This window comes from Panulirus ornatus, chromosome 26 (assembly GCF_036320965.1).
Source record: "Panulirus ornatus isolate Po-2019 chromosome 26, ASM3632096v1, whole genome shotgun sequence".
In the NCBI taxonomy this organism is placed as follows: Eukaryota; Metazoa; Arthropoda; class Malacostraca; order Decapoda; family Palinuridae; genus Panulirus; species Panulirus ornatus.
Window position 1 is genome coordinate 12,118,941 of NC_092249.1, and position 26,565 is coordinate 12,145,505.

At 41.3% G+C, this 26,565-nt stretch overlaps 1 protein-coding gene across 2 annotated transcripts in view; it reads right to left on the reverse strand.

The window, feature by feature from the left end:
- Positions 1–16,633, reverse strand: part of mRpL38 (mitochondrial ribosomal protein L38) — a 311,926-nt gene extending 295,293 nt beyond the window's left edge. For both annotated transcript variants that reach the window (XR_011714637.1, XM_071677979.1), the window contains exon 1: positions 16,473–16,633. Coding sequence is in view for 1 of the 2 variants with exons in the window: in XM_071677979.1 (XP_071534080.1) it covers positions 16,473–16,602 (130 nt within the window). In the remaining variant the exon portion in view is untranslated. The remainder of the gene's footprint in view (positions 1–16,472) is intronic.
- Between the last annotated feature and the right edge of the window lie 9,932 nt (positions 16,634–26,565).

Sequence of the window (26,565 nt, forward strand, 5' to 3'; positions counted from 1 at the left end):
AAATGGGGAGGTGATAACAAGTAGTGGTGATGTGAGAAGGAGATGGAGTGAGTATTTTGAAGGTTTGTTGAATGTGTTTGATGATAGAGTGGCAGATATAGGGTGTTTTGGTCGAGGTGGTGTGCAAAGTGAGAGGGTTAGGGAAAATGATTTGGTAAACAGAGAAGAGGTAGTGAAAGCTTTGCGGAAGATGAAAGCCGGCAAGGCAGCAGGTTTGGATGGTATTGCAGTGGAATTTATTAAAAAAGGGGGTGACTGTATTGTTGACTGGTTGGTAAGGTTATTCAATGTATGTATGACTCATGGTGAGGTGCCTGAGGATTGGCGGAATGCGTGCATAGTGCCATTGTACAAAGGCAAAGGGGATAAGAGTGAGTGCTCAAATTACAGAGGTATAAGTTTGTTGAGTATTCCTGGTAAATTATATGGGAGGGTATTGATTGAGAGGGTGAAGGCATGTACAGAGCATCAGATTAGGGAAGAGCAGTGTGGTTTCAGAAGTGGTAGAGGATACGTGGATCAGGTGTTTGCTTTGAAGAATGTATGTGAGAAATACTTAGAAAAGCAAATGGATTTGTATGTAGCATTTATGGATCTGGAGAAGGCATATGATAGAGTTGATAGAGATGCTCTGTGGAAGGTATTAAGAATATATGGTGTGGGAGGAAAGTTGTTAGAAGCAGTGAAAAGTTTTTATCGAGGATGTAAGGCATGTGTACGTGTAGGAAGAGAGGAAAGGGATTGGTTCTCAGTGAATGTAGGTTTGCGGCAGGGGTGTGTGATGTCTCCATGGTTGTTTAATTTGTTTATGGATGGGGTTGTTAGGGAGGTAAATGCAAGAGTTTTGGAAAGAGGGGCAAGTATGAAGTCTGTTGGGGATGAGAGAGCTTGGGAAGTGAGTCAGTTGTTGTTCGCTGATGATACAGCACTGGTGGCTGATTCATGTGAGAAACTGCAGAAGCTGGTGACTGAGTTTGGTAAAGTGTGTGGAAGAAGAAAGTTAAGAGTAAATGTGAATAAGAGCAAGGTTATTAAGTACAGTAGGGTTGAGGGTCAAGTCAATTGGGAGGTGAGTTTGAATGGAGAAAAACTGGAGGAAGTGAAGTGTTTTAGATATCTGGGAGTGGATCTGGCAGCGGATGGAACCATGGAAGCGGAAGTGGATCATAGGGTGGGGGAGGGGGCGAAAATTCTAGGGGCCTTGAAGAATGTGTGGAAGTCGAGAACATTATCTCGGAAAGCAAAAATGGGTATGTTTGAAGGAATAGTGGTTCCAACAATGTTGTATGGTTGCGAGGCGTGGGCTATGGATAGAGTTGTGCGCAGGAGGATGGATGTGCTGGAAATGAGATGTTTGAGGACAATGTGTGGTGTGAGGTGGTTTGATCGAGTGAGTAACGTAAGGGTAAGAGAGATGTGTGGAAATAAAAAGAGCGTGGTTGAGAGAACAGAAGAGGGTGTTTTGAAGTGGTTTGGGCACATGGAGAGAATGAGTGAGGAAAGATTGACCAAGAGGATATATGTGTCGGAGGTGGAGGGAACGAGGAGAAGAGGGAGACCAAATTGGAGGTGGAAAGATGGAGTGAAAAAGATTTTGTGTGATCGGGGCCTGAACATGCAGGAGGATGAAAGGAGGGCAAGGAATAGAGTGAATTGGAGCGATGTGGTATACCGGGGTAGACGTGCTGTCAGTGGATTGAATCAAGGCATGTGAAGCGTCTGGGGTAAACCACGGAAAGCTGTGTAGGTATGTATATTTGCGTGTGTGGACGTATGTATATACATGTGTAAGGGGGGGTTGGGCCATTTCTTTCGTCTGTTTCCTTGCGCTACCTCGCAAACGCGGGAGACAGCAACAAAGTATAATAAATAAATAAATAATAAATGCAATTAAAAATCATTGAAAAATGCAAAAAAAAAAGTTGGCAATGAAAGATAGAGAGCTATTTAGATGATACTTACAGGGATGGATTGCAAATGATTGAGAGGTGCATAAGAAAAAGTGGTAGGAGGTTAAGAGGAAAGCCAGGAGGTTGAAAAACAGGGCAAATAAGAGTTGGGATGAGTGAGTATCTGTAAACTTGAAAAAGAACAAGATGTTTTGGAAGGAGGCTAAAAACATGAGAACAAATGGAAATACTAACAAAGGGGGCAAGCGGGGAAGTGGTAACAGGAAGCAGTGAAGCGAGGAGGAAATGGAGTATTTCAAAGGACTGCTGAATGTGTGTGATGATAGGGTGGCAGACATGGGGTGTTGGTGTTGGGGTGGTATGCAAAGTGAGAGTCATTAAGAGAAGTTTGGTGAAGAGAGAAGAGGTGGTCAAAGCTTTGTGTAAGATGAAATGTGGTGTGGCAGATGGAGTGGATGGCACTGCAATTGAATTTCTTAAGAAAAGTGATGACTGTGCTATCAATTGGTTGAATTTCTGAAGAAAAGTGGTGGCTGTGTTGTCAATTAGTTAACTAGGGTTCAAAATATATGTGAATCATAGAGAGACGCCTGAAGATTGGAAGAATGTATGTATAGTGCCACTGTATAAAGGCAATAGGAAAGGTGAGTTTTCATATGAGGTAAAATTTTGTTTTGTGTACTTGGTAACTTTTATGGGATATTAGTGATTCAAAGAGTGAATACATGTACAGAGCATCAACTTGGGAGGAACAATGTGGTTTCAGAAGTGGTACACTCACATGTTTGCTTTAAAGAATGTGTGAGAAATATTTAGAAAACACATGGATTTGTATGCATCATTTATTGATCTGGAGAAGGCATATGATAGGGTTGATAGTGATGCTATGCAGAAGCTTTTAAAAGTGTAAGGTGTGGTATGAAAGCTGCTCCAGGCAGAGAAGTTTCTATCAAGAGTGTAAGGTATGTGTATGAGTAGGAGGAGAGGAGAATGAGTGGTTCCAAATGAAGGCTATCTTGTGGCAGGGGTGTGTGACATCACCATGGCTGTTTTATTTGCTTATGGATGGGGTGGTGAGGTAGGTAAATGCAGAAGTCTTGATGTGATGGGTGAGTATGCAATCTGTAGGGGATGAGGGGGTTAGGGAAGTGGGTCATTTGTTGTTTGCTGATAACACAGCACTGGTAGCAGAATTGAGTGAGAAACTACAGAAGTTGGTGACTGATTTTGGAAGTGTGAAAGAAGGATTAGAGAAAATGTGAAGAAAAGCAAGGTTAATATTATTAGGGCAGAGGAACTGGTTAGTTGGACTGTAGGTTTGAATGGAGAAAAATTGAAAGAAGTTAAGTTTTAGATAACTGAAAAAAGGACATGGCAACAAATGGAACTTTTTAAGCATAAGAGAGTCATAGGGTGGGTGAGGGGGGAAGAAGGTTCTGGGAGCAATGAAGAATGCATGGAAAGAGAGATCATTACCTGGGAGGGCAAAAACGGGTATGTTTGAATGAATAGGAGACCCAACAACATTATATGGATGCAAAGTATAAGCTATTTCACTCTATCCCATTCACATGATTCACCCTCCTGCATGTACAGGCCCTGATCAATCAAAATCTTTGTCATTCCATCTTTCCATCTTCAATTTGGTCATCCCTTTCTGTCCTCTTCACTGATGACATATACAATACATTCTCTTTGTCAACCTCCTCTCACTCATTCTCTCCATATGTCCAAACCATTTGGCAAACCCTCTTCAGCACAACCACACTAATTTTATTCCTACACTTCTCTCTTTACTCTTTTATTACGTACTTGTTCAAACCAACTCACACCACATCTTTTCCTCAACCATTTCATTTCCAACACACCCACCCTCCTCTGCACATCTTCATTAATAGCTCATGCCTCACATCCATGTACTATTGGTGTGACTTCTATACATTCAAACATACCCATGTTTGCCCTCCCAGATAATGACCTTTCTTTCCACACATTTTTCAATACTCCCAGAACCATTTTCCCCCTCATCCACCCTGTGACACACTTATGCTTCCAAATTTTCTTACAAAAAGGACATCTGAACTTGCATAACATAAATGAAAAACATGGATTAAGTCCAACGCAACTGTTATGATGTGTGGTAGCATGCTGTGATAAGCATTAATTATTTATTTCTTTTATTATACTTTGTCGCTGTCTCCTGCGTTAGCAAGGTAGCACAAGGAATAAGATGAAAGAATGGCCCAACCCACCCATATACACATGTATATACAAACACGTCCACACACGCACATATACATACCTATGCATCTCAACGTATACATATATATACACACACAGAGACATATACATATATACACATGTATATAATTCATACTGTTTGCCCTTATTCATTCCTGTTGCCACCCCATCACACATGAAATGACAGCCCCCTCCCCCCACATGTGTACAATGTAGCGCTAGGAAAAGACACCAAAGGCCACATTCGTTCACACTCAGTCTTTAGCTGTCATGTATAATGCACCGAAACCATAGCTCCCTTTCCACATCCAGGCCCCACAAAACTTTTCATGGTTTACCCCAGACACTTCACATGCCCTGGTTCAATCCATTGACAGCATGTCGACCCCAGTATACCACAACGTTCCAATTCATTCTATTCCTTGCACGCCTTTCACCCTCCTGCATGTTCAGGCCCCAATCACTCAAAATCTTTTTCAATCTATCTTTCCACCTCCAATTAGGTCTCCCACTTCTCCTCATTCACTCCACCTCTGACACATATATCCTCTTTGTCAATCTTTCCTCACTCATTCTCTCCATGTGATCAAATCATCTCAAAACACCCTCTTCTGCACTCTCAACCACACTCTTTTTAATACAGCACATCTCTCTTACCCTTTCATTACTCACTCGACCAAACCACCTCACACCATATATTGTCCTCAAACATCTCATTTCCAGCACATCCACCCTCCTCTGCACAATTCTATCCATAGCCCACGTCTCGCAACCATATAACATTTTTAGAACCACTATTCCTTCAAATATACCCATTTTTGCTTTCCAAGATAACGTTCTCACCTTCTACACATTTTTCAACACTCCCAGGACTTTCGCCCCCTCCCCCACCCTATGATTCACTTTCACATCCATGGTTCTATCCGCTGCCAAATCCACTCCCAGATATCTAAAACACTTCACTTCCTCCAGTTTCTCTCCATTCAAACTTGCCTCCCAATTGACTTGACCCTCAACCCTACTGTACCTAATAATCTTGCTCTTATTCACATTTACTCTTAGCTTTCTTCTTTCACACACTCTACTAAACTCAGTCACCAGATACTGCAGTTTCTCAACCGAAACAGCCACCAGCACTGTATCATCAGCGAACAACAACTGACTCACTTTCCAAGCTCTCTCATCCACAACAGACTGCATACTTGCCCCTCTTTCCAAAACTCTTGCATTCACCTCCCTAACAACCCCATCCACAAACAAATTAAACAACCATGGAGGCATCACGCACCCCTGCCGCAAACTGACATTCACTGAGAACCATACACTATCCTCTCTTCATACTCGTACACATGCCTTACATCCAAATCTTTCCACTGCTTCTAACAACTTGCCTCCCACACCATATATTCTTAATACCTTCCACAGAGCATCTCTATCAACTTTATCATATGCCTTCTCCAGATTCATAAATGCTAATACAAATCCATTTGCTTTTCAAAGTATTCCTCACATACATTCTTCAAAGCAAACACCTGATCCACACATCCTCTACCATTTATGAAACCACACTGCTCTTCCCCAATCTGATGCTCTGTACATACCTTGATCTTCTCAATCAATACCCTCCCATATAATTTCCCAGGAATACTCAACAAACTTATACCTCTGTAATTTGAGCACTCACTTTTATCCCCTTTGCCTTTGTACAATGGCACTATGCAAGCATTCTGCCAATCCTCAAAAACCTCACCATGAGTCATACATACATTAAATAACCTTATCAACCAGTCAACCATACAGTCACCCCCTTTTTTAATGAATTCCACTGCAATACCATCCAAACCCGCTGCCTTGCCGGCTTTCATCTTCCACAAAGCTTTTACTACCTCTTCTCTGTTTACCAAATCATTCTCTCTAACCCTCTCACTTTGCACACCACCTCGACCAAAACACCCTATATCTGCAACTCTATCATCAAACACATTCAACAAACCTTCAAAATACTCACTCCATCTCCTTCTCACATCACCACTATTTGTTATCACCTCCCCATTAGCCCCCTTCACTGATGTTCCCATCTGTTCCCTTGTCTTACGCACTTTGTTTACCTCCTTCCAAAACATATTTTTATTCTCCATAAAATCTAATGATACTCTCTCACCCCAACTCTCATTTGCCCTCTTTTTCACCTCTTGCACCTTTCTCTTGACCTCCTGCCTCTTTCTAATACATCTTCCCATCATTTGCATTATTTCCCTGCAAAAATTGTCCAAATGCCTCTCTCTTCTCTTTCACTAATAATCTTACTTCTTCATCCCACCACTCACTACCCTTTCTAGTCTGACCACCTCCCACGCTTCTCATGCCACAAGCATCTTTTGCGCAAGCCATCACTGCTTCCCTAAATATATCCCATTCCTCCTCCACTCCCCTTACATCCTTTGTTCTCACCTTTTTCCATTGAGTACTTAGTCTATCCTGGTACTTCCTCACACAAGTCTCCTTCCCAAGCTCACTTACTCTCACCACTCTCTTCACCCCAACATTCTCTCTTCTTTTCTGAAAATCTCTACAAATCTTCACCTTCGCCTCCACAAGATGATGATCAGATATCCCTCCAGTTGCACTTCTCAGCACATTAACATCCAAAAGTCTCTCTTTCGCACGCCTATCAATTAACACTTAATCCAATAATGCTCTCTGGCCATCTTTCCTACTTACATACATATACTTATGTATATCTCTCTTTTTAAACCAGGTATTCCCAATCACCAGTCCTTTTTCAGCACATAAATCTACAAGCTCTTCACCATTTCCATTTTCAACACTGAACAACCCATGTATACCAATCATTCCCTTAACTGCCACATTATTCACCTTTGCATTCAAATCATCCATCACTATAACCTGGTCTCATGCATTAAAACTACTAACACACTCACTCAGCTGTTCCCAAAACACTTGCTTCTCATGATCTTTCTTCTCAGGTGCATATACACCAATAATCACCCATCTCTCTCCATCCACTTTCAGTTTTACCCATATCAATCTAAAGTTTACTTTCTTACAGTCTATCACATACTCCCACCACTCCCGTTTCAGGAGTAATGCTACTCCTTCCTTTGCTCTTGTCCTCTCACTAACCCCTGACTTTACCCCCAAGATATTCCCAAACCACTCTTCCCCTTTGCCCTTGAGCTTCGTTTCCCTCAGGGCCAAAACATCCAGGTTCCTTTCCTCAAACATACTACCTATCTCTCCTTTTTTCTCATCTTGGTTACATCCACACACATTTTGACACCCCAATCTGAGCCTTCGAGGAGGATGAGCACTCCCTGCGTGACTCCTTCTTCTGTTTCCCCATTAATAACACAGGAAATTAAGCATTTCTAGACTTCACAAGCTTGTTTTCTTGTGCTACAGCTTCATTTGATTTGTATGCTGACTTACAAACAGAATAAAGCTCTACAGAATCTGAAAAATGCCGTAAGAATGTTTGATGTGAGCCATCCAGAGAAAAACAGTCTTGGGCTGCACCATCCATTAATATTCTATTTAACAGATTTTGACAAAAGTGGTACCAATGGGTTCCTTACACTCTCAATTTTTAATGTAGAGTGCTTTATCCCACAATTTCCCTATATTTCAAAGATCCACCCACTTTCATGAACCAAAAACTGTTGGAGTAGGAGGCGCTACACCTTAATCCCACCTACATCGACATTAAAGAGTATAAAGAATCCAATGGTACCATTTTCATCAAAGTCTATCAACTAGAACACACAGACACACACACACACACACACACACACACAAAAAAAAAAAAAAAAAAAAAAAGAGGTTGACTGTGTTGTTGATTGGTTGACAAGGATATTCAATGTATGTATAGATCATTGGGATGTCCCTGCGGATTGGTGGAATGCATGCTTAGTGCCATTGTACAAAGGCAAAGGGGATAAAGGTGAGTGTCCAAATTACAAAGGTATAAGTTTGTTGAGTACTCCTGGGAAATTGTATGGGAGGGTATTGATTGAGAGGATAATGGCATAAACAAAACATCAGACTGGGGAAGAGCAATGTGGTTTCAGAAGTGGTAGAGGATGTGTGGATCAGGTGTTTGCTTTAAAGAATGTATGTGAGAAATACTTAGAAAAACAGATGGATTTGTATGAAGTATTTATGGATCTGGAGAAGGAATATGATAGGGTTGATAGAGATACTTTGTGGAAGGTTTTAAGCATATATGGTGTGGGAGGTAAGTTGCTATATGAAACGTTTTTACCAAGGATGTAAGGCATGTGTACGAGTACGAAGAGAGGAAAGTGACTGGTTCCCAGTGAATGTTGGTTTGCAGCAGGGGTGTGTGAAGTCACTGTGGTTGTTTAATTTGTCTAAGGATGGGGTTGTTAAGGAGGTAAATGCAAGAGTTTTGGAGAAAGGGGCAACTATGCAGTCTCTTATGGATGAGAGGGCATGGGAAATGAGTCAGTTGTTGTTTGCTGATGATACAGCGCTGGTGGCTGATTCAGGTGACAAACTGCAAAAATTGGTGACTGAGTGTGGAAGAGTGTTTGAAAGAAGAAAGCCAAGAGCAAATGTGAGTAAGAGCAAGGTTATTAAGTTCAGTAGGGTTGAGGGACAAGTGAATTGGGAGGTAAGTTTGAATGGAGAAAAACTGGAGGAAGTGATGTATTTTAGATATCTGGGAGTGGACTTAGCAGTGAAAGTGAGTCACAGGGTTGGGGAGGGAGTGAAGGTTCTGGGTGTTGAAAATTTGTGTGGAATGAGAGAACGTTATCTTGGAGCAAAAATTAGTATGAAGGAATAGTGGTTCCAACAATGTTATTTGGTTGTGAGGCATAGGCTATGGATAGGGTTGTGTGGAGGAGGGTGGGTGTGTTGGAAATGAAATGTTTGAGGACAATATGTGGTGTGAGGTGATTTGATCGAGTAAGTAGCGAAACGGTAAGAGAGATGTGTAGTACTAAAAAGAGTGTGGGTGAGAGAGAAGAGGTTGTATTGAAATGGTGTGGACACATGGAGAGAATGAGTGAGGAAAGATTAACAAAGAGGATATAAGTGTCAGGAGTGGAGGGAAGAAGGAGAAGCAGGAGACCAAGCTGGAGGTGGAAGGATAGAGTAAAAAAGATTTTGAGCGATCAGGGCCTGAACATACAGGAGGGTGAAAGGCCTGCAAGGAATAGAGTGAACTGGAACAATGTGGTATACCAGGGTCAACATTCTATCACTGGATTGAACCAGGGCATGTGAATCGTCTAGGGTAAACCATGGAAAGGTCTGTAGAGCCTGGATATGAAAAGGGAGCTGTGGTTTCTGCGCATTACACATGACAGCTAGAAACTAAGCATCAACGAATATGGCTTTCTTTGTCTGTTCCTGGTGCTGCCTCGCTGATGGGTGCTATTTCTCGTGTGGCGGGGTGGCAACGGGAATGGGCGAAGGCAGCAAGTATGTATATGTACTTCTGTATATATGTATATGTCTGTGTAAGGATATATATGAATACAGAGAAATGTATTTGTATATATATGTGCGTGTGTGGGCATTTATGTATATACATGTGTATGTGGGTGGATTTGGCCATTCCTCGTCTGTCTCCCTGTGCTACCTTGCTAACACGGGAGACAGTGGTAAAGTATAATAAATAATAAATAAATAATCTATTAATTCATTAATTTGTTGGGTATTCCTGGGAAATTATATGGGAGGGTATTGATTGAGAGGGTAAAGAAATGGAAAGAGCATCAAATTGGGGAAGAGCAGTATGGTTTCAGATGTGTGGATCAGGTGTTTGCTTTGAAAAATATATGTGAGAAATACTTGGAAAAACAGATGGATTTGTATGTAGCATTCACAGATTTGGAAAAGGTATATGATACAATTGATAGAGGTGCTTTGTGGAAGGTTTTAAGCGTATATGGTGTGGGATGTAAGTCGCTAAAAGCAGTGAAAAGTTTTTATCAAGGATGTAAGGCTTGTGTACGAGTAGGAAGAGAGGAGAGTAAATTCCCTGTGAATGTCAGTTTGTGACGGGGTGTCGGATGTTCCCAAGATTGTTTAATCTATTCATGGATTGGGTGGTTAGAGAGGAGAATGCAAGAATTTTGTTGAGGGGCAAGTATGAGGTTTCTTGTGGATGAAGGGGCCTGGGAAGTGAGTCAGTTGTTGTTCGCTGATGACTCAGCTCTGGTGGCTGATTCGAATAAGAAACTGCAGAGGTTGGTGACAGTTTAGTAAAGTGTGCGAAAAGAGAAAGTTGAGAGTAAATGCGAATAAGAGCATGGTTTAGTAGGGTTGAGGAGCAAGTTAACTGGGAAATAAATTTGAAAGGAGAAAAATTGGAGGAAGTGAAGAGTTTTAGACATCTGAGAAAGGACTTAACAGCAGATGGAACCAAGGAAGTGCAAGTGAGTCATAGAGTGGAGGATTGGGCGAAGGTTCCGGAAGCGTTTAAGAATGTATGGAAGGAGAGAATGTTATCTGAGAGAGCAAACATGGGTATGTTTGAAGAAATAGTGGTTCCAACAATGTTATATGGGTGCAAGGCATGTCTATAGATACAGTTGTGCGGAGATGGGCGGATGTGTTGTAAATAAAATATTTCAGGACAATATATGGTATGAGGTGGTTTGATGGAGCACGTAATGAAAGGGTAAGAGAGCTGTATGGTAATAAAAAGAGTGTGGTTGAGAGAGCAGAAGAGGGTGTGTTGAAATGGTTTGGACACATGGAGAGAATGAGTGAGGAAAAATTGACAAAGAGGTGGATGGAAGAAGAGGCATGAGACCAAATTGGAGGTGGAAGGAAGGAGTGAAAAAGATTTTCAGTGATCGGGGCCTGAACATACAGAAGGGTGAAAGGCATGCAAGGAATAGAGTGAATTGGAAGAATGTGGCATACCGGGGTCGACATCCTGTCAGTGGATTGAACCAAGGCATGTGAAGCGTCTGGGTTACTTGTATACCTTTCACCCTCCTGTATGTTCAGGCCCCAATCACTCAGTCATTTTCACTCCATCCTTCCACCTACACTTTTGGTCTCCTTGTTTCCTCTACCCTCAAACACGTATGTCGTCTTTGTCCATCTTTCCTCACTCATTCTCTCCATGTAACCAAACCATTTCAACACACCCTCTTCTGCTCTCTCAGCCACACTCTTTTTATTATCACACATCTCTCTTACATTTCATTACTCACTCAATCAAACCACCTCACACCACAACTCGTCCTCAAACACTTCATTTCCAACACATCCACCCTCCTCTGCACAAACCTATCTATATTCCATGCCTTACAACCATATAACATTGTTGGAACCACTTCAAACATACCTATTTTTGCATTCCAAGATAAAGTTCTTGCCTTCGCCCTCTCCCCCACCCTGTGACTCACTTTCGCTTCCATGGTTCCATCCGCTGCTAAATCCACTCGTTTTTCTCCATTCAAACTTACCTCCCAATTAACTTGTCCTTCATTCCTACTGAACCTAATAACCTTGATCTTATTCATATTTACTCTTAGCTTTCTTCTTTCACACACTTTATGAAGCTCAGACTCCAACTTCTGCAGTTTCTCATCCAAATCAGCCACCAGTGCTATATCATCAGCGAACAACAACTGACTCACTTCCTAAGCCCTCTCAACTACAACAGACTGCATACTTGCCCGTCTCCAAAACTCTTGCGTTCACCTCCCTAACCACACCATCCATAAACAAATTAAACAACTATGGAGACATCATGCATCCCTGCCGCAAACCGACATTCATTGGGAACCATTCACTTTCCTCTCTTCCTAATCGTACAAATGCCTTACATCTTGGTAAAAACTTTTCATTCCTTCTAGTAACTTACCTCCCACACCATATACTTTTAATACCTTCTTCAAAGCATCTTTATCAACCCCATCATATGCCTTCTCCAAATCCATAAATGGTACATACAAATCCATCTGTTTTTCTAAATATTTCTCATGTACATTCTTCAAAGCAAACACCTGATCCAGCCATCTTCCCCAATATGCCTTTATCTTCTCAATCAATACCCTCCCATACAATTTCCCAGGAATACTCAACAAATTTATACTTCTGTAATTTGAATATTCACCTTTATCCCCTTTCCCTTTGTACAATGACTATGCATGTGTTTTGCCAATCTTCAGGCACTTTACCATGAACCATACACACACTGAATATTCTTACCAACCAATCAAGAACACAGTCAACCCTTTTTTCTAAATTCCACTGGAATACCATCCAAACCCACCGCCTTGTTGGCTCTCATCTTCTGCAAAGCTTTCATTACCCCTTCTCTGTTTCCCATGCCATTCTCCCTGACCCTCTCACTTTGCATGCCACCTTGACCAAAACACTCTATATCTGCCACTCTATCATCTAACACATTCACAAAACCTTCAAAATCCTCACTCCAACTCCTTCTCACTTCACCATTACTTGTTATTACCTCCCCATTAGCCCCCCTTATTGATGTTCCCATTTGTTCTCCTGTCTTATGCACTTTATTCATCTAATTCCAAAACATCTTTTTATTCTCCCTAAATTTTTATGATACTCTCTCATCCCAACTCTCATTTCCCCTCTTTTTCACCTCTTGCACTTTTCTCTTGACCTCCTGCCGCTACATCTCCCAGTCCTTCACACTGCTTCCCAGCAAAAATCTTCCAAACGCCTCTCTATTCTTTTACACTAACGATCTTACTTCTTCATCCCACCACTCACGACCCTTTCTAATCTGCCCACCTCCCAACTTTATCATGCCACAAACATCTTTTGCACAAACTTGAATTCCAGGCAGGAATAAGGTAAAGAACTGTCATAATGCATTTGACAAAGTACTGCATGGGAGGATGATTAAATAGCTGGATCACCTGGCAGAAATAAGCGAGTGAACTGACAGAGAGCATTTGACACAATAGCACATGGGAGAAGGATTAAGAAAGTGGAATACCAGGCAGGAACAAAGAAAAGACTCCTCTGATGGATAGAAGATTATCTTAGTAGGAGGGAACAAAGGACACATGTCTGAGGAGCCTTTAAATGGGTGGGGATCACCAGTGGAGTGTACCAGGGTTCTGTTTTGGTACTGTTACTCTTCTTGCTCTATATGAATGACTTGCCTGAAGGCATGGACTCCTATCCAAAAATGTTTGCAAATGATGCAAAAGTTATGAGGAAAGTGAAAAGCAAAAAGGATTGCATCAGCTTATAAGGAAACCTAAAGACTCCAGAAGTGGTTTCATACAAATGTCAAGTAATGAAGACAAAGTGAAAGAAGGCTTAAATATGCTCATTATCTAATAAGAAAAAAGTTTTAGGATTTTGTGTGTGAGAAGAACCTGGGAGTTAACACTGCCCTTAATCTGTTACCTGAGTCCCACATCAAGAGAACGGTAGACAAACTGTCTTCTGGCAAATATCAAAGTAGTTTTCAAGTACTAAGGAAATATCTAAAGAGCTATTCATATCTTACAAAAGGGCAAAACTAGAATATGCATCTTAAGTTTGGTCAACACAGTTAAAGAAGCAAAGAAATAAAGACTGTACCAGAAATGAGAGAGGCAAGATATAGGAAAAGGTTAAAGGCTGTAAATTTGCCTCCATTGGCAGAGTGAGGGGTGACGATCACATACTTTAAGTTTTTAAAATATACTGATGTGGTGGACAGTGAACAGCTCCTCAAAGTGATGTAGAGATAGAACAACCAGTCGACATAACATGAAATCAAGCCAGAAACCTGTTAAAAAAGATGTAATGAAATACTCTTCATAACCGTCCATAAAATGGATGTCACTTCTATAATGAATAATGGGAATGAATAAAGGCAGACAGTATGAATTATGTACATGTGTATATATGTATATGTCTGTGCATGTATATATATGTATACGTTGAGATGTATAGGTATGTATATTTGCATGTGTGGACGTGTATGTATATACATGTGTATGTGGGTGGGTTGGGCCATTCTTTTGTCTGTTTCCTTGCGCTACTTCGCATTCGCGGGAGACAGCAACAAAGCAAAACAAATAAATAAAATGAATAAATAAAACAAAATTAGTACCAATGGATTCCTTACAATGTACAAAGTTGACCAAAGAATGTGGTATCTTAGGTGTAGCACTGTAACATCATCAATTTTAAGTTTCTGTAAAGATGGCAGGGCTTTGAAGGAAAGGGAAATTGTGAGATTAAAACACTCAAATTCAATCGCTGACATTTTAAATGATGTATGCCACACTTTCATTGAAATTTTGTAAATAGTAAACAAACAGAAGGGACACCTGTGGCTTCCAAACATCATTTTCTACTAATGTCATACTACACACAATGATATTAGGTGAGTGACCAGGCAGTGGATGACTAACAAAAACATTTTCTGGCACTTGTTTGGCTTCTAAAGAGCTACATTCATTTAGTATGTCTATTTGAAAAGTAAATGAAGCCGTAATAAAATAAAGAACTTGCCATTAGTGTATAAATGCCTGTTTTCCTCTTACATTTATTCATTACAGAGAATGGCACATTGTGCTGTAATGTCTGAATTTGACATTTTAGATTTGCTAATAATTCAATGAGTTCATTTCTACAGTAATCTGGGAACTGAATCAATGCTTATCAGATCTATATCACACACGGTCAGAATCCTATATCTCTAAGGACATCTGAACTTGCTGTTTATATTCCGTACCAAACAAGAACATGTAAGAGATTAGTGGAGTACTGTATGTCATTTTCATAATATGTAATAACTGTGCAGGAAAGGCATTCTTGAAGTTTACCCCAAAGGTTTCAAACTTTTTCTTATAAGTGATTGATAATATATCTATTGTTTTCAGAAATCAGCAGTTAGAAACATCCCGAGGTTAGGTTATGCATAGTTCATTTGATTATCATGGACACCATTGCTCAGCAAAACATCAGTGTGGGGAGTAAACTGTTAAATTACCACAAAAACTTTAAAATTGTTGTCATCTAATGTTAAATATGTATACTCTTGGATTTCCATGTAATAAATTGGTATTTGTTAACCCCACATTTTGTGTATCCCTCATGGCCCTACCAATAACACAGCAATTCAAATTGAAATATAGTTTTAAATGACAGTACAGTACAATTTATTACTATTAACAACAACAATTATAACAACCAGAAAAAATAGGAAACATATACAATTGGCATCTCTCTTATTCATAAAAATACTTTACCTTTCTTTTAAAGTATAAGAAAAGTGGATCAAGGTAACATATTGACTGATGATGTGGTCACTAATGCCACCATACATATACTGGATCAAGGTAACATAATGACTGATGATGTGGTCACTACTGCCACCATACATATACTGGATCAAGGTAACATAATGACTGATGATGTGGTCACTACTGCCACCATACATATACTGGATCAAGGTAACATAATGACTGATGATGTGGTCACTACTGCCATCATACATATAGTGAATCAAAGTAACATAATGACTGATGATGTGGTCACTACTGCCACCATACATATAGTGAATCAAAGTAACATAATGACTGATGATGTGGTCACTACTGCCACCATACATATACTGGATCAAGGTAACATAATGACTGATGATGTGGTCACTACTGCCATCATACATATACTGGATCAAGGTAACATATTGATTGATGATGTGGTCACTACTGCCACCATACATATAGTGAATCAAAGTAACATAATGACTGATGATGTGGTCACTACTGCCATCATACATATACTGGATCAAGGTAACATAATGACTGATGATGTGGTCACTACTGCCATCATACATATACTGGATCAAGGTAACATATTGATTGATGATGTGGTCACTACTGCCACCATACATATAGTGAATCAAAGTAACATAATGACTGATGATGTGGTCACTACTGCCACCATACATATACTGGATCAAGGTAACATAATGACTGATGATGTGGTCACTACTGCCATCATACATATACTGGATCAAGGTAACATATTGATTGATGATGTGGTCACTACTGCCACCATACATATAGTGAATCAAAGTAACATAATGACTGATGATGTGGTCACTACTGCCATCATACATATACTGGATCAAGGTAACATATTGACTGATGATGTGGTCACTACTGCCACCATACATATACTGGATCAAGGTAACATAATGACTGATGACAAGGTCACTACTGCCATCATACATATAGAGAAGTTTAATGAAAGTAGAAAATGTTATAGTGGTGTTGGTAAGGTCATTATATGTCTACAACAACGGTATTATTGATACTTTACCAGCAAGTCGTTCCTCAAGTGATGGATATACATCTACTTTAATCTTTGCTTGCCATTTTGATCTTACAAACTGATGTGAGAATATTTTCTTCTCTCTTAATACTCGACGTGTACAGAGGGAGGCCAACATTGTTTACATGTGAGGCCACACGTTGCCAACGCCATCTATCTGAGGGATGCGGGAGGCACCATCTACTACCACCTTCTATCTATCGTGAGTACATGTGAGGGATGGAGGAGGCACCATCTACTACCACCTTCTATCTATCGTGAGTACATGTGAGGGATGGGGGAGGCACCATCTACTACCACCTTCTATCTATCGTGAGTACATGTGAGGGATGGAGGAGGCACCATCTACTACCACCTTCTATCTATCGGTGAGTACATGTGAGGGATGCGGGGAGGCACCATCTACTACCACCTTCTATCTATCGTGAGTCATGTGAGGGATGGCGGGAGGCACCATCTACTACCACCTTCTATCTATCGTGAGTACATGTGAGGGATGCGGGAGGCACCATCTACTACCACCTTCTATCTATCGTGAGTACATGTGAGGGATGGAGGAGGCACCATCTACTACCACCTTCTATCTATCGTGAGTACATGTGAGGGATGGAGGAGGCACCATCTACTACCACCTTCTATCTATCGTGAGTACATGTGAGGGATGGGGGAGGCACCATCTACTACCACCTTCTATCTATCGTGAGTACATGTGAGGGATGCGGGAGGCACCATCTACTACCACCTTCTATCTATCGTGAGTACATGTGAGGGATGCGGGAGGCACCATCTACTACCACCTTCTATCTATCGTGAGTACATGTGAGGGATGCGGGAGGCACCATCTACTACCACCTTCTATCTATCGTGAGTACATGTGAGGGATGCGGGAGGCACCATCTACTACCACCTTCTATCTATCGTGAGTACATGTGAGGGATGCGGGAGGCACCATCTACTACCACCTTCTATCTATCGTGAGTACATGTGAGGGATGGAGGAGGCACCATCTACTACCACCTTCTATCTATCGTGAGTACATGTGAGGGATGGGGAGGCACCATCTACTACCACCTTCTATCTATCGTGAGTACATGTGAGGGATTGGGGAGGCACCATCTACTACCACCTTCTATCTATCGTGAGTACATGTGAGGGATGCGGGAGGCACCATCTACTACCACCTTCTATCTATCGTGAGTACATGTAAGGGATGGGGAGGCACCATCTACTACCACCTTCTATCTATCGTGAGTACATGTGAGGGATGGAGGAGGCACCATCTACTACCACCTTCTATCTATCGTGAGTACATGTGAGGGATGCGGGAGGCACCATCTACTACCACCTTCTATCTATCGTGAGTACATGTGAGGGATGGAGGAGGCACCATCTACTACCACCTTCTATCTATCGTGAGTACATGTGAGGGATGGAGGAGGCACCATCTACTACCACCTTCTATCTATCGTGAGTACATGTGAGGGATGCGGGAGGCACCATCTACTACCACCTTCTATCTATCGTGAGTACATGTGAGGGATGCGGGAGGCACCATCTACTACCACCTTCTATCTATCGTGAGTACATGTGAGGGATGCGGGAGGCACCATCTACTACCACCTTCTATCTATCGTGAGTACATGTGAGGGATGCGGGAGGCACCATCTACTACCACCTTCTATCTATCGTGAGTACATGTGAGGGATGGAGGAGGCACCATCTACTACCACCTTCTATCTATCGTGAGTACATGTGAGGGATGCGGGAGGCACCATCTACTACCACCTTCTATCTATCGTGAGTACATGTGAGGGATGGAGGAGGCACCATCTACTACCACCTTCTATCTATCGTGAGTACATGTGAGGGATGGAGGAGGCACCATCTACTACCACCTTCTATCTATCGTGAGTACATGTGAGGGATGCGGGAGGCACCATCTACTACCACCTTCTATCTATCGTGAGTACATGTGAGGGATGCGGGAGGCACCATCTACTACCACCTTCTATCTATCGTGAGTACATGTGAGGGATGCGGGAGGCACCATCTACTACCACCTTCTATCTATCGTGAGTACATGTGAGGGATGCGGGAGGCACCATCTACTACCACCTTCTATCTATCGTGAGTACATGTGAGGGATGCGGGAGGCACCATCTACTACCACCTTCTATCTATCGTGAGTACATGTGAGGGATGGAGGAGGCACCATCTACTACCACCTTCTATCTATCGTGAGTACATGTGAGGGATGGAGGAGGCACCATCTACTACCACCTTCTATCTATCGTGAGTACATGTGAGGGATGGAGGAGGCACCATCTACTACCACCTTCTATCATATCGTGAGTACATGTGAGGGATTGCGGGGAGCACCATCTACTACCACCCTTCTATCATATCGTGAGTAATGTGAGGGATGGAGGGAGGCCACCATCTTCTACCACCTTCTATCTATCGTGAGTACATGTGAGGGATGCGGGAGGCACCATCTACTACCACCTTCTATCTATCGTGAGTACATGTGATGGGTATGGGGGAGGCACCATCTACTACCACCTTCTATCTATCGTGAGTACATGTGAGGGATGGAGGAGGCTACATCTACTACCACCTTCTATCTATCGCTGAGTACATGGTGAGGGATACGGGGGATGGCACCATCTACTACACCTTCTATCATCACGTGAGCACATGTGAGGGAAGGCGGAGGCACCATTCCCCCTAGCTACCACCCTTCTATTCTATCTGAGTACATGTGAGGGATGGGAGGGAAGGCAACCATCTACTACCAACCTTCTATCTATCGTGAGTAATGTGAGGGATGGAGGAGGCACCATCTACCTACCACCTTCATATCTATCGTGAGTACATGTGAGGGATGCGGGAGGCACCATCTACTACCACTTCGATCTATCGTGAGTACATGTGAGGGATGCGGGAGGCACCATTCTACTACCACCTTCTATCTTATCGTGAGCACATGTGAGGGATGCGGGAGGCACCATCTACCTACCACCTTCCTATCTATCCGTGGAGTACATGTGAGGGATGGCGGGAGGCACCATCTACTACCACCTTCTATCTATCGTGAGTACATGTGAGGGATGCGGGAGGCACCATCTACTACCACCTTCTATCTATCGTGAGTACATGTGAGGGATGCGGGAGGCACCATCTACTACCACCTTCTATCTATCGTGAGTACATGTGAGGGATGGAGGAGGCACCATCTACTACCACCTTCTATCTATCGTGAGTACATGTGAGGGATGGAGGAGGCACCATCTACTACCACCTTCTATCTATCGTGAGTACATGTGAGGGATGCGGGAGGCACCATCTACTACCACCTTCTATCTATCGTGAGTACATGTGAGGGATGGAGGAGGCACCATCTACTACCACCTTCTATCTATCGTGAGTACATGTGAGGGATGGAGGAGGCACCATCTACTACCACCTTCTATCTATCGTGAGTACATGTGAGGGATGCGGGAGGCACCATCTACTACCACCTTCTATCTATCGTGAGTACATGTGAGGGATGCGGGAGGCACCATCTACTACCACCTTCTATCTATCGTGAGTACATGTGAGGGATGCGGGAGGCACCATCTACTACCACCTTCTATCTATCGTGAGTACATGTGAGGGATGGAGGAGGCACCATCACTACCAACCTTCTATCTATCGTGAGCTACATGTGAGGGATGGAGGAGGCACCATCTACTACCACCTTCTACTATCGTGAGTACATGTGAGGGATGGAGGAAGCACCATCATACGTACCACCTTCAATATATCCTGAGATACATGTGAGGATAGACGCACCATACTATATCATTCGATAATCTCCTGACATACATTGATGAGGGTGAGGAGCACCACTATCTACCACTTCTATCATATCGGATAGTACATTGATGGGATGCGGAGGCACATATACTACCACCTTCTATCTATCGTGATCACATGTGAGAGATGAATTGGTAGCACCATCATACATACACCAGTTCTATATATCGTGAGTACATATGTGGAGTGTGACGTGGAGAGAATATCCTGCATAACTTGATCATGTACGAGTCAATATCCTGCCATACATATGATCATGGTGAGAGGTATATCTCCATCATACATATACCATGTCAGATAATATCGTGCATACATATTAGGGTATGTGACAGATAATATCCTGACCTCATCACGTGAGACATGTGACGAGGATACATATACCCCTTCTACATATGAGTCAATGTGAGAGATGATATCCGCCATCATACTATACATTGACGATAATATCCTGCTATACTATGATAGTGTGAGGAGAATTATACCTGCCATTCATACATCTGATCAGTGTGACGAGATAAGATCCTGCCCATCATACTAGACCATGTCATAATATCCTGAGCTACATGTGATCATGGACGAGGACATTATCCTCCACCTCATTATCGAGTCATGTGAGGATGAATATCTGCACATTACATATTGATCATGTGACGAGATAATATCCTGCATCATACATATGGTCATGTACGAGATAATATCCTGCCATCATACATATGATCAGTGTGACGAGATAATATCCTGCCATCATACATATGATCAGTGTGACGAGATAATATCCTGCCATCATACATATGATCAGTGTGACGAGATAATATCCTGCCATCATACATATGATCAGTGTGACGAGATAATATCCTGCCATCATACATATGATCAGTGTGACGAGATAATATCCTGCCATCATACATATGATCAGTGTGACGAGATAATATCCTGCCATCATACATATGATCAGTGTGACGAGATAATATCCTGCCATCATACATATGATCAGTGTGACGAGATAATATCCTGCCATCATACATATGATCAGTGTGACGAGATAATATCCTGCCATCATACATATGATCAGTGTGACGAGATAATATCCTGCCATCATACATATGATCAGTGTGACGAGATAATATCCTGCCATCATACATATGATCAGTGTGACGAGATAATATCCTGCCATCATACATATGATCAGTGTGACGAGATAATATCCTGCCATCATACATATGATCAGTGTGACGAGATAATATCCTGCCATCATACATATGATCAGTGTGACGAGATAATATCCTGCCATCATACATATGATCAGTGTGACGAGATAATATCCTGCCATCATACATATGATCAGTGTGACGAGATAATATCCTGCCATCATACATATGATCAGTGTGACGAGATAATATCCTGCCATCATACATATGATCAGTGTGACGAGATAATATCCCTGCCATCATACATATGATCAGTGTGACGAGATAATATCCTGCCATCATACATATGATCAGTGTGACGAGATAATATCCTGCCATCATACATATGATCAGTGTGACGAGATAATATCCTGCCATCATACATATGATCAGTGTGACGAGATAATATCCTGCCATCATACATATGATCAGTGTGACGAGATAATATCCTGCCATCATACATATGATCAGTGTGACGAGATAATATCCTGCCATCATACATATGGTCAGTGTGACGAGATAATATCCTGCCATCATACATATGATCAGTGTGACGAGATAATATCCTGCCATCATACATATGGTCAGTGTGACGAGATAATATCCTGCCATCATACATATGATCAGTGTGGACGAGATAATATCCTGCCATCATACATATGATCAGTGTGACGAGATAATATCCTGCCATCATACATATGATCAGTGTGACGAGATAATATCCTGCCATCATACATATGTCAGTGTGACGAGATAATATCCTGCACATACATATGATCAGTGTGACGAGATAATATCCTGCCATTATACATATGTCAGTGTGACGAGATAATATCCTGCCATCATACATATGATCAGTGTGACGAGATAATATCCTGCCATCATACATATGTCAGTGTGACGAGATAATATCCTGCCATCATACATATGATCAGTGTGACGAGATAATATCCTGCCACATACATATGATCAGTGTGACGAGATAATATCCTGCCATCATACATATGATCAGTGTGACGAGATAATATCCTGCCATCCAACATATGATCAATGTGACGAGATAAATACCTGCCATCATACATATGACAGTGTGACGAATAATATCCTCATCATACAATGAATAAGTGTGACGAGATAATATCCTGCCATCATACATAAGGATCAGTGTGACGAGATAATAACCCTGCCATCATACATATGTTCAGTGTGACGAGGATAATATCCAGCCATCATACTATATCATAGTGACGAGATAATACCTGCCATCATACATATTATCAAGTTGAACGAGATAATATCCTCCATCAAACATATGATCAGTGTGACGAGATATATCCTGCCATCATACATATTATCAATGTGACCAATAATATTCCCTGCCATCATACATAAGATCAGTGTGACGAGATAATATCCTGCCATCATACATATGATCAGTGTGACGAGAAATATCCGTGCCAGTTATACATATGATCAATGCGACGAGGATAATATCCTGCCATCATACATATGGTCAGTGTGACGATATAATATCCTGCCATCATACATATGGTCAGTGAGAAAGAGATAATATCCTGACATCATACATAAGGATCAGTGTGACGAGATAATATCTCTGCCATCAACAAATGGTCCAAGTGTGACGAGATAATATCCTGCCATCATACATATGGATCAGTGTGACGAGATATATCCTGCCATCATACATATGATCAGTGTGACGAGATAATATCCTGCCATCATACATATGATCAGTGTGACGAGATAATATCCTGCCATCATACATATGTCAGTGTGACGAGATAATATCCTGCCATCATACATATGATCAGTGTGACGAGATAATATCCTGCCATCATACATATGGTCAGTGTGACGAGATAATATCCTGCCATCATACATATGATCAGTGTGACGAGATAATATCCTGCCATCATACATATGTCAGTGTGACGAGATAATATCCTGCCATCATACATATGATCAGTGTGACGAGATAATATCCTGCCATCATACATATGATCAGTGTGACGAGATAATATCCTGCCATCATACATAGTCAGTGTGACGAGATAAATCCTGCCATCATACATATGATCAGTGTGACGAGATAATATCCTGCCATCATACATATGATCAGTGTGACGAGATAATATCCTGCCATCATACATATGGTCAGTGTGACGAGATAATATCCTGCCATCATACATATGATCAGTGTGACGAGATAATATCCTGCCATCATACATATGATCAGTGTGACGAGATAATATCCTGCCATCATACATATGATCAGTGTGACGAGATAATATCCTGCCATCATACATATGATCAGTGTGACGAGATAATATCCTGCCATCATACATATGATCAGTGTGACGAGATAATATCCTGCCATCATACATATGATCAGTGTGACGAGATAATATCCTGCCATCATACATATGATCAGTGTGACGAGATAATATCCTGCCATCATACATATGGTCAGTGTGACGAGATAATATCCTGGCCATCATACATATGATCAGTGTGACGAGATAATATCCTGCCATCATACATACGATCAGTGTGACGAGATAATATCCTGCCATCATACATATGATCAGTGTGACGAGATAATATCCTGCCATCATACATATGATCAGTGTGACGAGATAATATCCTGCCATCATACATATGATCAGTGTGACGAGATAATATCCTGCCATCATACATATGGTCAGTGTGACGAGATAATATCCTGCCATCATACATATGATCAGTGTGACGAGATAATATCCTGCCATCATACATATGGTCAGTGTGACGAGATAATATCCTGCCATCATACATACGGTCAGTGTGACGAGATAATATCCTGCCATCATACATATGATCAGTGTGACGAGATAATATCCTGCCATCATACATACGGTCAGTGTGACGAGATAATATCCTGCCATCATACATATGATCAGTGTGACGAGATAATATCCTGCCATCATACATATGATCAGTGTGACGAGATAATATCCTGCCATCATACATATGATCAGTGTGACGAGATAATATCCTGCCATCATACATACGATCAGTGTGACGAGATAATATCCTGCCATCATACATATGATCAGTGTGACGAGATAATATCCTGCCATCATACATATGATCAGTGTGACGAGATAATATCCTGCCATCATACATATGGTCAGTGTGACGAGATAATATCCTGCCATCATACATATGATCAGTGTGACGAGATAATATCCTGCCATCATACATATGATCAGTGTGACGAGATAATATCCTGCCATCATACATATGATCAGTGTGACGAGATAATATCCTGCCATCATACATATGGTCAGTGTGACGAGATAATATCCTGCCATCATACATATGATCAGTGTGACGAGATAATATCCTGCCATCATACATACGATCAGTGTGACGAGATAATATCCTGCCATCATACATATGATCAGTGTGACGAGATAATATCCTGCCATCATACATATGGTCAGTGTGACGAGATAATATCCTGCCATCATACATATGATCAGTGTGACGAGATAATATCCTGCCATCATACATATGATCAGTGTGACGAGATAATATCCTACCATCATACATATGATCAGTGTGACGAGATAATATCGTGCCATCATACATACGGTCAGTGTGACGAGATAATATCCTGCCATCATACATATGATCAGTGTGACAAGAGAATATCCTGCCATCATACATATGATCAGTGTGACGAGATAATATCCTGCCATCATACATATGATCAGTGTGACGAGATAATATCCTGCCATCATACATATGGTCAGTGTGACGAGATAATATCCTGCCATCATACATATGATCAGTGTGACGAGATAATATCCTGCCATCATACATATGATCAGTGTGACGAGATAATATCCTGCCATCATACATATGGTCAGTGTGACGAGATAATATCCTGCCATCATACATATGGTCTGTGGGACAAGAGAATATTCGCCCATCATACATATGATCACTGTAACTGGAATATATAATACCATCATACATATGGAAAGTGTGACGACATGATAATATACTGCAATCATTCAAATGGTCATTGTGACGAGATGATATTATACCAACAAGATATGGTCAGTGTGACGAGATAATATCCTACCATCATATATATCATATGGTCAGTGTGACAATATAATATCCTGCCAAAATATATATACATATATATATATATATATATATATATATATATATATATATATATATATATATATATATATATATATATATATATATATATACATATATATATATATATATATATATATATATATATATATATATATATATAGGGGAGAAAGAATACTCCCCACGTATTCCCTGCGTGTCGTAGAAGGCGACTAAAAGGGAAGGGAGCGGGGGGCTGGAAATCCTCCCCTCTCGTTTTTTTTTTTTTTTATTTTCCAAAAGAACGAACAGAGAAGAGGTCTAGGTGAGGATATTCCCTCAAAGGCCCAGTCCTCTGTTCTTAGCGCTACCTCGCTATCGCGGGAAATAGCGAATAGTATGAAAAAAAAAAAAAAAAATATATATATATATATATATATATATATATATATATATATATTTTTGTTTTTTTTTTGTTTTTTTTGCTTTGTCGCTGTCTCCCGCGTTTGCGAGGTAGCGCAAGGAAACAGACGAAAGAAAATGGCCCAACCCACCCCCATACACATGTATATACATATGTCCACACACGCAAATATACATACCTACACAGATATCCATGGTTTACCCCAGACGCTTCACATGCCCTGATTCAATCCACTGACAGCACGTCAACCCCGGTATACCACATCGCTCCAATTCACTCTATTCCTTGCCCTCCTTTCACCCTCCTGCATGTTCAGGCCCCGATCTTTTTCACTCCATCTTTCCACCTCCAATTTGGCCTCCCTCTCCTCCTCGTTTCCTCTACCTCCGACACATATATCCTCTTGGTCAATCTTTCCTCACTCATTCTCTCCATGTGCCCAAACCATTTC